The following is a 15,113-nucleotide window of genomic DNA, read 5'->3' on the forward strand; positions in this document are numbered from 1 at the left end:
CAGACTTAACTTAGAGGCAATGGGTAAAGCATTTGTGTGTCACTCGAAAACAGTAAAACAGGGAAAACACCACACAGAAAGATCCCAGAACAGGTTAGAAAACAGAGAAAAATTTATGGCCTGATTTAGAACTTGGCAGACAGGTTACTGCAAGTTAGCACCTAAAAGCATAAAGTGCCAACTGCAGCTATCTGATTGCTTTAAGGAGACAGCACAAGAACTCTAGCACTGGTTAGCAGTGGTCCTCAGGTCAACAAAAATAAATTCAGCAAAAATTGTGGGAGGAAGACAAAAGGTTTGGGGATAACTCTGCAGAAAGGGCCAGGTCCAACACGTACACATTTGGGCATTCACAAAGGTTTTCAATATTATGCTGTCCACAGAGAAAGTGCCAAGCACCACTAGCCATTCATAGGCTGTTAAGTATTCTCCCAGGGTGAGAAATGGGAGAGAGCATCCATATATTTGATTAGGTTGAGGGGATATTTTCTCCACTAGAAAATATATTTTCCACCATGAGGAATGTAGGCAAAATAATAACATGTGCAACTGTACACTTGCACTATGCCAACACATGCTCAATGTCTGCAATACCCGATAGTATGTACTTAGCAGCAGGAGCACTCATGAAAAATCTGTGACTTTCACACATTTCCATAAGTGTTTCATGAACATTTTGCAGATCGCAGGAAAGTTGAAATCTACTCCAAATGTGTGAGCTATGAGAAATAAATGTACAACTAATACGTAACTGTTAGACAATGAGATGTCCCAACTTTATTGAGAATGGAATTCTCCTTCAAGTGTAGGTGGCCAAAGGTAACCCCTCAGTTTTCGAGAACGAAATGTAGAAGGTCTACTTACGCCATGAAGAAATCTCCTCCTGAATTGGATGCACAGCTTCGTTTTGTAGGATCCACATTTGATTTAAGCCCAATTGGTCCAAGGAGAAGACCAAAAACATTGCAAAGGACAATCAGCAACACAATACAGGATAAGGCAACGCCCACACTCCACCTGTACAGAAAAGACAATAGGAGGTTCTGTCATTATTACTTGAACCAGATCCTGTCAGTAGAATCATTAACATATCACCATATAAGTCTTTCCAACCCCTAAATTCCAAAATATCTCTAACACACATGACAAAATGTAAATGTGTCAAGGGATAGCTAAATTATCTTCTGAAACATAAATGGTTCCTTGTAGGGCAGAATATATAGTACTAATGAGCATTATATCATTGATGCATTTGAATAAATATTTGTTACCTATATGTTGTGTAAGATAGCTGCAATGTATAAGAACTGCTGTAAAGATTAACTTTGAGGTGCCTTTAGAATAACATTTTTAGTAATTCTTGACATTGTGAAATAAAATCCTTGAATCAAAATAGCCATAGTGGAATTTTAATGCAAATCATGATGAAGCCTCACAAAGGTTCTTTTCTTTTGGATTCACAAGAGCGGTGATATACACCTTTAAAATAACTCTAGATAGTCATCTGGGCAGTACTGTATATTTAGGTTGGTAGGTATGTAACACACTGTAGAGCAGTGTTCTGGAAGGTGTGCAAGGTCTGCTGATGACAGTATTCTGCTTCATCATTACTATAAATTCCTCCAAAACACAAAGCTGTGCAGGGGGTTATACATAGGCATAAAATATTCTGGATAGCTTAAGCCATCTTGAATATTCCAGGATGAAGTTCAGGCACAGTTGGATAGAACTGACTGAAAACTAAGATCTCTAAGCTACAGCCATGGATGGACGTACATTAGTGAGACGAGTATAGTTAAACTACAGCACCTCATTTCTTATAAGCTCAACCAGCCATTTCTCTCCTTTTTGTTTTTCCAATAAGGCCATTTTTTTTCTTTCCCGTGTTTCTTGGTTCTTGTTCTGGCAGAGCTGATCGTCTGATTTCTGGATTCAATACCAGGAGTTTATCCACATTTCTTTTCTAAGTTGCATCTTGTTGCTTTTTCCTTTATGTCCGGTAAAGGGGTTTAGGTACTTTTGCATTTTAATACTCGGGCCATGTTAATCTCTGTTTCCATTGTCATGATAGTTTTTGGTGTTGAATTTACACATCTATCACTATACGGATACAAATGGAAAGAATGGATTGACGATATTCAAAAGCGACTACTGTAAATTGAAATAGGAAGACTTTGCTCACAACTTGGAATCTGGTTATATTTTGTTAGGAGATGCTATGCAATAATTAAGCAAAGGGTTTCATGGTGATGTACAGTATTGCACAGCCAAAATTAAAACAAAGAGAATAATAATATACCACACAATTCAAATATTCAGTACAGCACAACAGGTTGCAAAGTCATGCTGTTTAAAAAGCCAGAATGTAAGTGTTTTCTGATCATTAATAGATTGGACTCCGCCTGTTAGGATTTTTTATTTTTGTTTTAATCTTTTACTGGTCCAACATTGACTTAGAGATTGGCTGACGAGTCAGTCTACCACAATGGTGACGGATATCCCGTTCGCTGAAATATAAATCGTGTTATATCCTATGGAATTTATATTTAGGAGGACGGGAGATCCGTCATCCGTTGTGACAGAGTAACTCATCCACCAGGATCTAAATCAGACCTTTAGTCACTGGCATTTAGAATGCCCTTTTTCCAAAGGCCATATTGCTTGTTTTGGGTGCCACAAGAACAGGCAGGGCTCTACACATAGTAAATGCTTCTTACATTTAGCTGCACAGAGTTCTGGGGTGCCAACTTAAAGTGCCTTGTGAACCATGGTGTTGGCTACTGCAGATGGGAACCAAGGTAAACTTCTCAACCCATTGGTGATGTCATCCCATGTGCAGAGTCCAAGCACTAAACTTGCTATGGCAATCTGGACCAACTACAAAGGTGAGGTTTTTCATGAAAACAAAAAGGTAAATAGTATTGCTGTAGTCCAAATCATGACTAAACAAGAGCTTTGGAATGTGCTACATGTAGATATGAATCAACGTAGGGGAGCAAGTTTTTCAGGATTTTCAGTTTTAAAAAACTAGTGTTGGAAACTTTGGAAACCTGGTTCTCCAAATAAAGATCACATATCCAAATATGAACGTGAAGTGCCTTAACTGGTAGGGACTGGGGTGTGGCCTGTGGCCAAACCAGTCTCTCCCCGTAGGTATCATTCACAGTAGTGAGGAAAATGTGTTTTTTTGTAGGCTTGAGCAACAAAAAGAGACATTTACCACCATGTCATGTAAAATCACACATACAGAATTAGTGCCTTGACCTCTTCTGACTCAAATGGATGTTTCGACAGGCTGATGATCAGCTCAGTTTCATCGACATACATGTAAAATGCAGGCTTTTTATGATGGCACCTCATGCGCATATTGAAATGAAAAAGGAATAATAAGGACCACTGGGGACATCAACACCCCAGTTGATCTCATTGTTCTGAGAGGAGAATGACAGCATGACAGCAGTCTGAAATCTACCATATAGCTATGATTTCAAATAGTCTAGGACAAAACCTTCAAAACTTGTCTGGGTTAATCTGTCTAAAAGAATGTTGTAGTCAATTGGGTCAAAGGTCCCTAATAAGTCTAACTAAACAAGGGCCACAACATCACCACCATTACCCAGCCAGAGTAGGTCGTCCAGTACAGATAGTGCCATCAGCTCAGTACTTTAGCAGACCTAAATCCCACCTGGAATAAATCCAGTAAATTGTTATCGGCAAAGACAGGCTAAGAACCGTCTAGTGCAGCAATATGCCTTGATATTGCATCAATGATATCAAGTTGCAGTTACTCAGATCATCAGATCTTAGAGTTGACTTCTTTAGTAGAATGTACCATGGCAATTTTCAGGTGTTGAGGACAGTCCTTGTGATCTGAGAACAATCCTATAGCATGAGTAGCTTCAGGGAGATAAAGGGGTGGAAGACTGAGGCCCATATTTATACTTTTTTTAGTGCCGCATGTACGTCATTTTTTTATGCAAAAGCGGTGCAAACTTGCAAAATACAATTATGGCCCATAGTTATACTTTTTTAGCGCCGCATGTGCGTAATTTTTTGATGCAAAAGCGGTGCAAACTTGCAAAATACAATTGTGGCCCATATTTATACTTTTTTAGTGCCACATTTGCGTCGTTTTTTGATGCAAAATCAGCGTAAACTTACAATTGTATTTTGTAAGTTTGTGTCGATTTTGCGTCAAACAATTACACAAATGCGGTGCTAAAAAAGTATCAATATGGGCCTGTATTTTGTAAGTTTGTGTCGTTTTTGCATCAAAAAGCGGCACAAATGCGGCGCTAAAAAAGTATACATCAGGCCCTGAATATTTAGAATTACTAATTTTGATCTCAGTGGTTCAAAGCAGGACAGTGCGCATCTAGGTAATACTGGGATTCATAGAAATTGTTTGACAAAGGAGGGTCAATAATATCCTGCATGATACAAGACAAATTGTTTTTGCAACATAGTAGCAAGAAATGCTTTGTTGTGCCAATGAAACCTATGGGTTGCAGTAGCAGGTGAAGGCTACAGCTACATGCTGAAAAGTACTGGAGGAAAGAAAGACTAGGCATTTCATAATAAACTTAAATATTTTTTCTTTATGTTCTGCTTGGCATTGCAGATTTTATTTCCCATTTTCAAGCACTATTAATACGTTGTTTTAAAATTATCCAGCCTAAATATACTCAGTTTATCAACCTTTGAGGGACAAACGAATGAGTCTGCCCTTCTGCAATGAAATCCCTGACCTCAAAGTTACACACATCTCAAAGCGGTGACCTCTTAACTCACTGAGCAGTGTCACTGATCCAATGATGTTTGTAAAACAAGGTGAGTTCTGAAGAGATGATGTGGTGAAGTTAAGTAGTGAAAACACTTGCATAGTAGAGTACAAGCAAACCTCTAAAAGGGTACAGTATATCCTTGTGCACAGCTAATTAGTTCAATATCTGTGCTCTTTTCTGATCTCTTACATGAAATTAATACGTCTGAATAAACCAGCACTATACATTAATGTTGTTTTTTGTTCACTTAATAAATGGTACAGAGTTTGTTAGGGTTGCACAAGACCAACTCCATCTTTGTACTTGTATGTCCCATCTGAATGATCAACATCGATTCATTACAAATTTCTTTTGACCCCTATGCATTTTGGACTTTACATAGGTCCTTCGTCAGCGGAGGATATTCATCATATTTCACTGTTTGACTCTAGTAACAGATTTGTGTGTGAAGAACGGTCGTGGATGTCAGTATTTAACACACTAAGACTGCTCTCTTTGTGGCGATGTTGAGCGTGGATGGCTTAAAGGAACAACCCTACATTTATGTTCCATAGAGAGCTAGTTTATTTTGACTGCATCATTTCACGAAAGAGACAATGAAATTATGCAGATGCTGCAACTAACAGCTGTGCATAAGGAGACTATACTCTTTATAGGATTAGCTTGTACTCTCCTTACGAGTACATCCTTACGAGATATACGTATGAGTATATCCCTTGACAGTGGAGCTGCATGCGTTTATTGGACAAAAGTTATAAAAAATTCAGGAATATTACACATTCAGGTATACTACAAATTATAGTGTGCAATACAGGTATCATAAACGTCACCACCACAAAATTACTTACATACAGTGTTCATATCATCACTCCTGACAAGGACTCCTTACCAGCTCGGTCTAATGAGGAGCGAGGGAGACCAAGGGAACGTCCACAACCCGCAGAGCACTGACAACCACATCACTGCTGCAGATCTCCCAGAGAGATACTACTCACTCAGTGTGTTTGTGAACTCGTGGCAAAACGTACCTTGACTTATGGCCCGAATTATCTCAGCACTCACAGCTGCCATTTCTTTCTCACGGATCAACTCTCTAAAACGCCTTTCAAACGACTGTCATGGCCATGCTGTACAACTAAGCCTTTATATTTTCCATCAGGATAATGAGGGTAAGAGCACTACTAATAGTTTTGAGGGTTCTTATGTGGCTCAGACATAGGTCTGAAGGGAAAACAAGCCCTTTACATAGAGCGGGGTGAGAGGTTTTGTTTCATGCAACATACCGTAGCTTGGGAGGCCATTTACAAGAACAAAGGGTCTTCAGGTTAGATTATTGTCACAGGTGTGAAGGGTTAAAGGGATCGATCTCACAATTACGACTGTAATGTTTCCTTAGATCACAACACAGTACAGCATTAACACAGTTTATACAATTGACATAAAGTACATACTTTACATTGAGCGTTTCATGGGAAGAAGGTGCTTAAATTGGGAGAGGTAATTTTGGGACCTTTTGTAAAGATGTTAACATTGTGCAATGATGTAATAGTAACATTCTGCAGGAGTAGAAGTTAAGGAAGAGAGGCACTGCCACTTTTTACTACCCCAGGGCAGTAAATGCAAAAACAGGGTGAGGAATGGAATGCTTGAATTAATCTCAGCCACTGCCAATCGCTCAGGGCTGCATCTCAATCCATCGTGTTTTTTGTCCACCACGCCACCACAGTTTGGACCAGACCTCAAATGATTTGCATCTGGCTAGGTCCAGACTGGAGTGACATGGTGGGCAAAAAAACAACAGAGTGGGGTGCATCCTCAAGCGATTGCTAGTGGGTGAGATTAATTAAAGCATTCCATCCATCACTTTGTGGTTTTTGCATTTGCTGCTCTAATTGTGCCAGGTATGCCCAGAAGTTAGTCCTGGGCTCACTGTGCCACTGGATTCAAGCTACCCAGGCTGATGAGGGGTGATATCCCAAAACTGGTCCCAGGATGCTTGTTTCTGGTCCAGGGAGAACCTGGCCTGGCAGTTCAGGCTGGACTACTCCCTTGGGGAGCAGGGTCAAGACTGATTTGCATATGGCTGAGTCCAAACTGGAATGGCATGGCAAGCATAAAAATAATGGATTTAGGCCCAGATTTGTGATTGGGGTGAACGTTTGATTTGTTTAACATTCAGTCCATCATATGTTCTTTTTAATTTTACTACCCCAGCACTGGAAGATGGTCCTTCTGCCACAGGTCTGTTCACACTATCAATGAGATCCAGGGCATAAAACATCTGCCTTTTATATATCAAATGTTTGCTACCTAACTGGAGGCTGGATCTCAGCATGTGCTATCTGGCTGCATGGTCATGCCTGCGCCAAGAATTATGCCTCATAACCCTCGTCCCAGTAGTGGTGCCTCCTAAAGACTCCTCAACATCCAACAGTTGAACTCTCTGTGAGAAGTTAGAACATTCTGTCAATGGCAAGGAATTCTAAAACCCTTTATCCCATGAACATGGACCCTGCATGGCAACCCTTGTAAGGCTGTGAAGCGTGTGTGTGGCAAACCATCTACCATTGACAAAGTGCCTATATGTGACCACTCTGGCTTATGGGTTCTTACCCTGCATTAAAAGTCTTGGGCTTTTGGAAAGGTTAAAAAGAATGTACAGTACCACAGATCCTAACCATGCACAGCAAAACTTTTTATCCAGTGGCAGCTTCCACTGAAGGGGAGGCAGGCGGGGTTAAAAAACACTTACCTGCTCCTTTGGGAGATGTGTTTGTCTCTCCTCCGTCCTCATCCACTTCCCGGCAGCACACAAGCTCCCACACTCCTCTCTGCCAATCACGCTGCTGCCACTAGCATGACAGCAGCGTTGTGATTGGTTTGAGCAGCCTGCTTTGGAGCTCACACAGGGAGTGGGACCCTGGGCACTTTGTCCTCCTGGCTGAGCAATACAGCGGGGTGGAGAAATACAAAGTGTGCATGTCTGTTTGGCAGGCCCAGACATGCACACTACTAGATGCACATACCACTCCTCCTCCAGCCCTCATCCAGCCAGCCCCACCCTAACCTGGCTCCAAATGAAAAATAAAATGGTAATTGTAGGAAGTTGGCTCTGTATGTGCTATTTCAAAGTAAGGAATAGCATGCACAGAGTCCAAGGGTTCCCCTTAGAGGTAAGATAGTGGCAAAAAGAGATAATACTAATGCTCTATTTTGTGGTAGTGTGGTCGAGCAGTAGGCTTATCCAAGGAGTAGTGTTAAGCATTTGTTGTACATACACATAGACAATAAATGAGGTACACACACTCAGAGACAAATCCAGCCAATAGGTTTTTGTATAGAAAAATATCTTTTCTTAGTTTATTTTAAGAACCACAGGTTCAAATTCTACATGTAATAGCTCATTCGAAAGGTATTGCAGGTAAGTACTTTAGGAACTTCAAATCATCAAAATTGCATGTATACTTTTCAAGTTATTCACAAATAGCTGTTTTAAAAGTGGACACTTAGTGCAATTTTCATAGTTCCTAGGGGAGGTAAGTATTTGTTAGTTTTACCAGGTAAGTAAGACACTTACAGGGTTCAGTTCTTGGTCCAAGGTAGCCCACCGTTGGGGGTTCAGAGCAACCCCAAAGTCACCACACCAGCAGCTCAGGGCCGGTCAGGTGCAGAGTTCAAAGTGGTGCCCAAAACACATAGGCTAGAATGGAGAGAAGGGGGTGCCCCGGTTCCGGTCTGCTTGCAGGTAAGTACCCGCGTCTTCGGAGGGCAGACCAGGGGGGTTTTGTAGGGCACCGGGGGGGACACAAGTCCACACAGAAATTTCACCCTCAGCAGCGCGGGGGCGGCCGGGTGCAGTGTAGAAACAAGCGTCGGGTTTGTAATGGAAGTCAATGGGAGATCTAGGGATCTCTTCAGCGCTGCAGGCAGGCAAGGGGGGGGTTCCTCGGGGAAACCTCCACTTGGGCAAGGGAGAGGGACTCCTGGGGGTCACTCCTCCAGTGAAAGTCCGGTCCTTCAGGTCCTGGGGGCTGCGGGTGCAGGGTCTCTCCCAGGTGTCGGGACTTAGGATTCAAAGAGTCGCGGTCAGGGGAAGCCTCGGGATTCCCTCTGCAGGCGGCGCTGTGGGGGCTCAGGGGGGACAGGTTTTTGTACTCACAGTCTTAGAGTAGTCCTGGGGTCCCTCCTGAGGTGTTGGATCGCCACCAGCCGAGTCGGGGTCGCCGGGTGCAGTGTTGCAAGTCTCACGCCTTTTGCGGGGAGCTTGCAGGGTTCTTTAAAGCTGCTGGAAACAAAGTTGCAGCCTTTCTTGGAGCAGGTCCGCTGTCCTCGGGAGTTTCTTGTCTTTTCGAAGCAGGGGCAGTCCTCAGAGGATGTCGAGGTCGCTGGTCCCTTTGGAAGGCGTCGCTGGAGCAGGATCTTTGGAAGGCAGGAGACAGGCCGGTGAGTTTCTGGAGCCAAGGCAGTTGTCGTCTTCTGGTCTTCCTCTGCAGGGGTTTTTCAGCTAGGCAGTCCTTCTTCTTGTAGTTGCAGGAATCTAATTTTCTAGGGTTCAGGGTAGCCCTTAAATACTAAATTTAAGGGCGTGTTTAGGTCTGGGGGGTTAGTAGCCAATGGCTACTAGCCCTGAGGGTGGGTACACCCTCTTTGTGCCTCCTCCCAAGGGGAGGGGGTCACAATCCGAACCCTATTGGGGGAATCCTCCATCTGCAAGATGGAGGATTTCTAAAAGTCAGAGTCACCTCAGCTCAGGACACCTTAGGGGCTGTCCTGACTGGCCAGTGACTCCTCCTTGTTGCTTTCTTTGTTCCCTCCAGCCTTGCCGCCAAAAGTGGGGGCCGTGGCCGGAGGGGGCGGGCAACTCCACTAAGCTGGAGTGCCCTGCTGGGCTGTGACAAAGGGGTGAGCCTTTGAGGCTCACCGCCAGGTGTCACAGCTCCTGCCTGGGGGAGGTGTTAGCATCTCCACCCAGTGCAGGCTTTGTTACTGGCCTCAGAGTGACAAAGGCACTCTCCCCATGGGGCCAGCAACATGTCTCTGGTGTGGCAGGCTGCTGGAACTAGTCAGCCTACACAGACAGTCGGTTAAGTTTCAGGGGGCACCTCTAAGGTGCCCTCTGTGGTGTATTTTACAATAAAATGTACACTGGCATCAGTGTGCATTTATTGTGCTGAGAAGTTTGATACCAAACTTCCCAGTTTTCAGTGTAGCCATTATGGTGCTGTGGAGTTCGTGTTTGACAGACTCCCAGACCATATACTCTTATGGCTACCCTGCACTTACAATGTCTAAGGTTTTGTTTAGACACTGTAGGGGTACCATGCTCATGCACTGGTACCCTCACCTATGGTATAGTGCACCCTGCCTTAGGGCTGTAAGGCCTGCTAGAGGGGTGTCTTACCTATACTGCATAGGCAGTGAGAGGCTGGCATGGCACCCTGAGGGGAGTGCCATGTCGACTTACTCGTTTGGTCCTCACTAGCACACACAAGCTGGCAAGCAGTGTGTCTGTGCTGAGTGAGAGGTCTCCAGGGTGGCATAAGACATGCTGCATCCCTTAGAGACCTTCCTTGGCATCAGGGCCCTTGGTACTAGAAGTACCAGTTACAAGGGACTTATCTGGATGCCAGGGTCTGCCAATTGTGGATACAAAAGTACAGGTTAGGGAAAGAACACTGGTGCTGGGGCCTGGTTAGCAGGCCTCAGCACACTTTCAATTGTAAACATAGCATCAGCAAAGGCAAAAAGTCAGGGGGCAACCATGCCAAGGAGGCATTTCCTTACACAACCCCCCCCCAAACGAAAGAGGATGAGACTAACCTTTCCCAAGAGAGTCTTCATTTTCTAAGTGGAAGAACCTGGAAAGGCCATCTGCATTGGCATGGGCAGTCCCAGGTCTGTGTTCCACTATAAAGTCCATTCCCTGTAGGGAGATGGACCACCTCAACAGTTTAGGATTTTCACCTTTCATTTGCATCAGCCATTTGAGAGGTCTGTGGTCAGTTTGAACTAGGAAGTGAGTCCCAAAGAGGTATGGTCTCAGCTTCTTCAGGGACCAAACCACAGCAAAGGCCTCCCTCTCAATGGCACTCCAACGCTGCTCCCTGGGGAGTAACCTCCTGCTAATGAAAGCAACAGGCTGGTCAAGGCCATCATCATTTGTTTGGGACAAAACTGCCCCTATCCCATGTTCAGAGGCATCAGTCTGCACAATGAACTGCTTAGAATAATCTGGAGCTTTGAGAACTGGTGCTGAGCACATTGCTTGTTTCAGGGTGTCAAAGGCCTGTTGGCAGTCCACAGTCCAGTTCACTTTCTTGGGCATTTTCTTGGAGGTGAGCTCAGTGAGGGCTGTCACAATGGATCCATATCCCTTCACAAACCTCCTGTAGTACCCAGTCAAGCCAAGGAATGCCCTGACTTGAGTCTGGGTTTTTGGAGCTACCCAGTCCAGAATGGTCTGGATCTTGGGTTGGAGTGGCTGAACTTGGCCTCCACCTACAAGGTGGCCCAAGTAAACCACAGTTCCCTGCCCTATCTGGCATTTGGATGCCTTGATAGAGAGGCCTGCAGATTGCAGAGCCTTCAAAACCTTCTTCAGGTGGACCAGGTGATCCTGCCAGGTGGAGCTAAAGACAGCAATATCATCAAGATAAGCTGTGCTAAAGGACTCCAAGCCAGCAAGGACTTGATTCACCAACCTTTGGAAGGTGGCAGGGGCATTCTTTAAACCAAAGGGCATAACAGTAAACTGATAATGCCCATCAGGTGTGGAGAATGCTGTCTTTTCTTTTGCTCCAGGCGCCATTTTTATTTGCCAGTACCCTGCTGTCAAGTCAAAGGTACTTAGAAATTTGGCAGCACCTAACTTATCAATGAGCTCATCAGCTCTTGGAATTGGATGGGCATCTGTCTTGGTGACAGAGTTGAGCCCTCTGTAGTCCACACAAAACCTCATCTCTTTCTTTCCATCTTTGGTGTGAGGTTTGGGGACTAAGACCACTGGGCTAGCCCAGGGGCTGTCAGAGCGCTCAATCACTCCCAATTCCAGCATCTTGTGGACTTCCATCTTGATGCTTTCCTTAACATGGTCAGACTGTCTGAAGATTTTGTTCTTGACAGGCATGCTGTCCCCTGTGTCCACATCATGGGTACACAGGTGTGTCTGACCAGGGGTTAGGGAGAAAAGCTCAGGAAACTGTTGTAGGACTCTCCTACAATCAGCCTGCTGTTGGCCAGAGAGGGTGTCTGAGTAGATCACTCCATCTACTGTGCCATCTTTTGGGTCTGATGACAGAAGATCAGGGAGAGGTTCACTCTCTGCCTCCTGATCCTCATCTGTTACCATTAACAGATTCACATCAGCCCTGTCATGGAAGAGCTTAAGGCGGTTCACATGGATCACCCTCTTGGGGCTCCTGCTTGTGCCCAGGTCCACCAGGTAGGTGACCTGACTCTTCCTCTCTAGCACTGGGTAAGGGCCACTCCATTTGTCCTGGAGTGCCCTGGGAGCCACAGGCTCCAGAACCCAGACTTTCTGCCCTGGTTGGAACTCAACCAGTGCAGCCTTTTGGTCATACCAAAACTTCTGGAGTTGTTGGCTGGCCTCAAGGTTTTTGGTTGCCTTTTCCATGTACTCTGCCATTCTAGAGCGAAGGCCAAGTACATAGTCCACTATGTCCTGTTTAGGCTCATGGAGAGGTCTCTCCCAGCCTTCTTTAACAAGGGCAAGTGGTCCCCTTACAGGATGACCAAACAGAAGTTCAAAGGGTGAGAACCCTACTCCCTTCTGTGGTACCTCCCTGTAAGCGAAAAGCAGACATGGCAGGAGGACATCCCATCTCCTTTTGAGTTTTTCTGGGAGCCCCATGATCATGCCCTTTAATGTCTTGTTGAATCTCTCAACTAAGCCATTAGTTTGTGGATGGTAAGGTGTAGTGAATTTATAAGTCACTCCACACTCATTCCACATGTGCTTTAGGTATGCTGACATGAAGTTGGTACCTCTGTCAGACACCACCTCCTTAGGGAAACCCACTCTGGTAAAGATACCAATGAGGGCCTTGGCTACTGCAGGGGCAGTAGTCGACCTAAGGGGAATAGCTTCAGGATACCTGGTAGCATGATCCACTACTACCAGGATATACATATTTCCTGAGGCTGTGGGAGGTTCCAGTGGACCAACTATGTCCACACCCACTCTTTCAAAGGGCACCCCCACCACAGGAAGTGGAATGAGGGGGGCCTTTGGATGCCCACCTGTCTTACCACTGGCTTGACAGGTGGGGCAGGAGAGGCAAAACTCCTTAACCATGTTGGACATATTGGGCCAGTAGAAGTGGTTGACTAACCTCTCCCACGTCTTGGTTTGTCCCAAATGTCCAGCAAGGGGAATGTCATGGGCCAATGTTAGGATGAACTCTCTGAACAGCTGAGGCACTACCACTCTCCTAGTGGCACCAGGTTTGGGGTCTCTGGCCTCAGTGTACAGGAGCCCATCTTCCCAATAGACCCTATGTGTTCCATTTTTCTTGCCTTTGGACTCTTCAGCAGCTTGCTGCCTAAGGCCTTCAAGAGAGGGACAGGTTTCTTGTCCCTTACACAGCTCCTCCCTTGAGGGTCCCCCTGGGCCTAAGAGCTCAACCTGATAAGGTTCAAGCTCCAAAGGCTCAGTTCCCTCAGAGGGCAGAACTTCTTCCTGAGAAGAGAGGTTCCCTTTCTTTTGCTGTGTTGCAGTTGGTTTCCCAACTGACTTTCCTGTTCTCTTGGTAGGCTGGGCCATTTTTCCAGACTCCAGCTCTACTTTTTCACCCTGTGCCTTGCATTGTGCTCTTGTTTTCACACACACCAGTTCAGGGATACCCAGCATTGCTGCATGGGTTTTTAGCTCTACCTCAGCCCATGCTGAGGACTCCAGGTCATTTCCAAGCAGACAGTCCACTGGGATATTTGAGGAGACCACCACCTGCTTCAGGCCATTGACCCCTCCCCATTCTAAAGTAACCATTGCCATGGGATGTACTTTTCTCTGATTGTCAGCGTTGGTGACTGTGTAAGTTTTTCCAGTCAGGTATTGGCCAGGGGAAACCAGTTTCTCTGTCACCATGGTGACACTGGCACCTGTATCCCTCAGGCCCTCTATTCTAGTCCCATTAATTAAGAGTTGCTGTCTGTATTTTTGCATGTTAGGCGGCCAGACAGCTAGTGTGGCTAAATCCACCCCACCCTCAGAAACTAGAATAGCTTCAGTGTGGACCCTGATTTGCTCTGGGCACACTGTTGATCCCACTTGGAGACTAGCCATACCAGTGTTACCTGGATCGGAGTTTGGAGTGGAACCTTTCTTGGGACAGGCCTTGTCTCCAGTTTGGTGTCCATGCTGTTTACAGCTATGACACCAGGCCTTTTTGGGATCAAAGTTTTTACCCTTGTACCCATTGTTTTGTGAAGAGGCTCTGGGCCCACCCTCCTGTGCAGGTGTTTGGGGGCCTGTAGAAGACTCTTTACTATTTTTAGTTTTGGTTGTCTCATCACTCTTCCCCTGGGGAGTCTTTGTGACCCCTTTCTTTTGGTCACCCCCTGTTGAAGTCTTGGACACCCTTGTCTTGACCCAATGGTCCGCCTTCTTTCCCAATTCTTGGGGAGAAATTGGTCCTAGGTCTACCAGATGCTGATGCAGTTTATCATTGAAACAATTACTTAACAGGTGTTCTTTCACAAATAAATTGTACAGCCCATCATAATTACTTACACCACTGCCTTGAATCCAACCATCTAGTGTTTTCACTGAGTAGTCAACAAAGTCAACCCAGGTCTGGCTCGAGGATTTTTGAGCCCCCCTGAACCTAATCCTGTACTCCTCAGTGGAGAATCCAAAGCCCTCAATCAGGGTACCCTTCATGAGGTCATAAGATTCTGCATCTTTTCCAGAGAGTGTGAGGAGTCTATCCCTACACTTTCCTGTGAACATTTCCCAAAGGAGAGCACCCCAGTGAGATCTGTTCACTTTTCTGGTTACACAAGCCCTCTCAAAAGCTGTGAACCATTTGGTGATGTCATCACCATCTTCATATTTAGTTACAATCCCTTTGGGGATTTTCAACATGTCAGGAGAATCTCTGACCCTATTTATGTTGCTGCCACCATTGATGGGTCCTAGGCCCATCTCTTGTCTTTCCCTCTCTATGGCTAGGATCTGTCTTTCCAAAGCCAATCTTTTGGCCATCCTGGCTAACTGGATGTCCTCTTCACTGGAGTTATCCTCAGTGATTTCAGAGTTGTTGGTCCCTCCTGTGAGGGAACCAGCATCTCTGACTATTATTTGTGGAG

The 15,113-nt window shown here is 45.2% G+C and overlaps 1 protein-coding gene across 5 annotated transcripts in view; it reads right to left on the reverse strand.

The window, feature by feature from the left end:
• Nucleotides 1-15,113, reverse strand: part of LOC138300336 (prominin-1-A-like) — a 475,106-nt gene that overhangs the window by 123,323 nt on the left and 336,670 nt on the right. For all 5 annotated transcript variants that reach the window (XM_069239581.1, XM_069239582.1, XM_069239583.1 and 2 more), the window contains one exon: nucleotides 865-1,017. In XM_069239581.1, the coding sequence (XP_069095682.1) occupies nucleotides 865-1,017 (153 nt within the window). The remainder of the gene's footprint in view (nucleotides 1-864; nucleotides 1,018-15,113) is intronic.

The sequence above is a fragment of the Pleurodeles waltl genome, chromosome 6 (assembly GCF_031143425.1).
Source record: "Pleurodeles waltl isolate 20211129_DDA chromosome 6, aPleWal1.hap1.20221129, whole genome shotgun sequence".
In the NCBI taxonomy this organism is placed as follows: Eukaryota; Metazoa; Chordata; class Amphibia; order Caudata; family Salamandridae; genus Pleurodeles; species Pleurodeles waltl.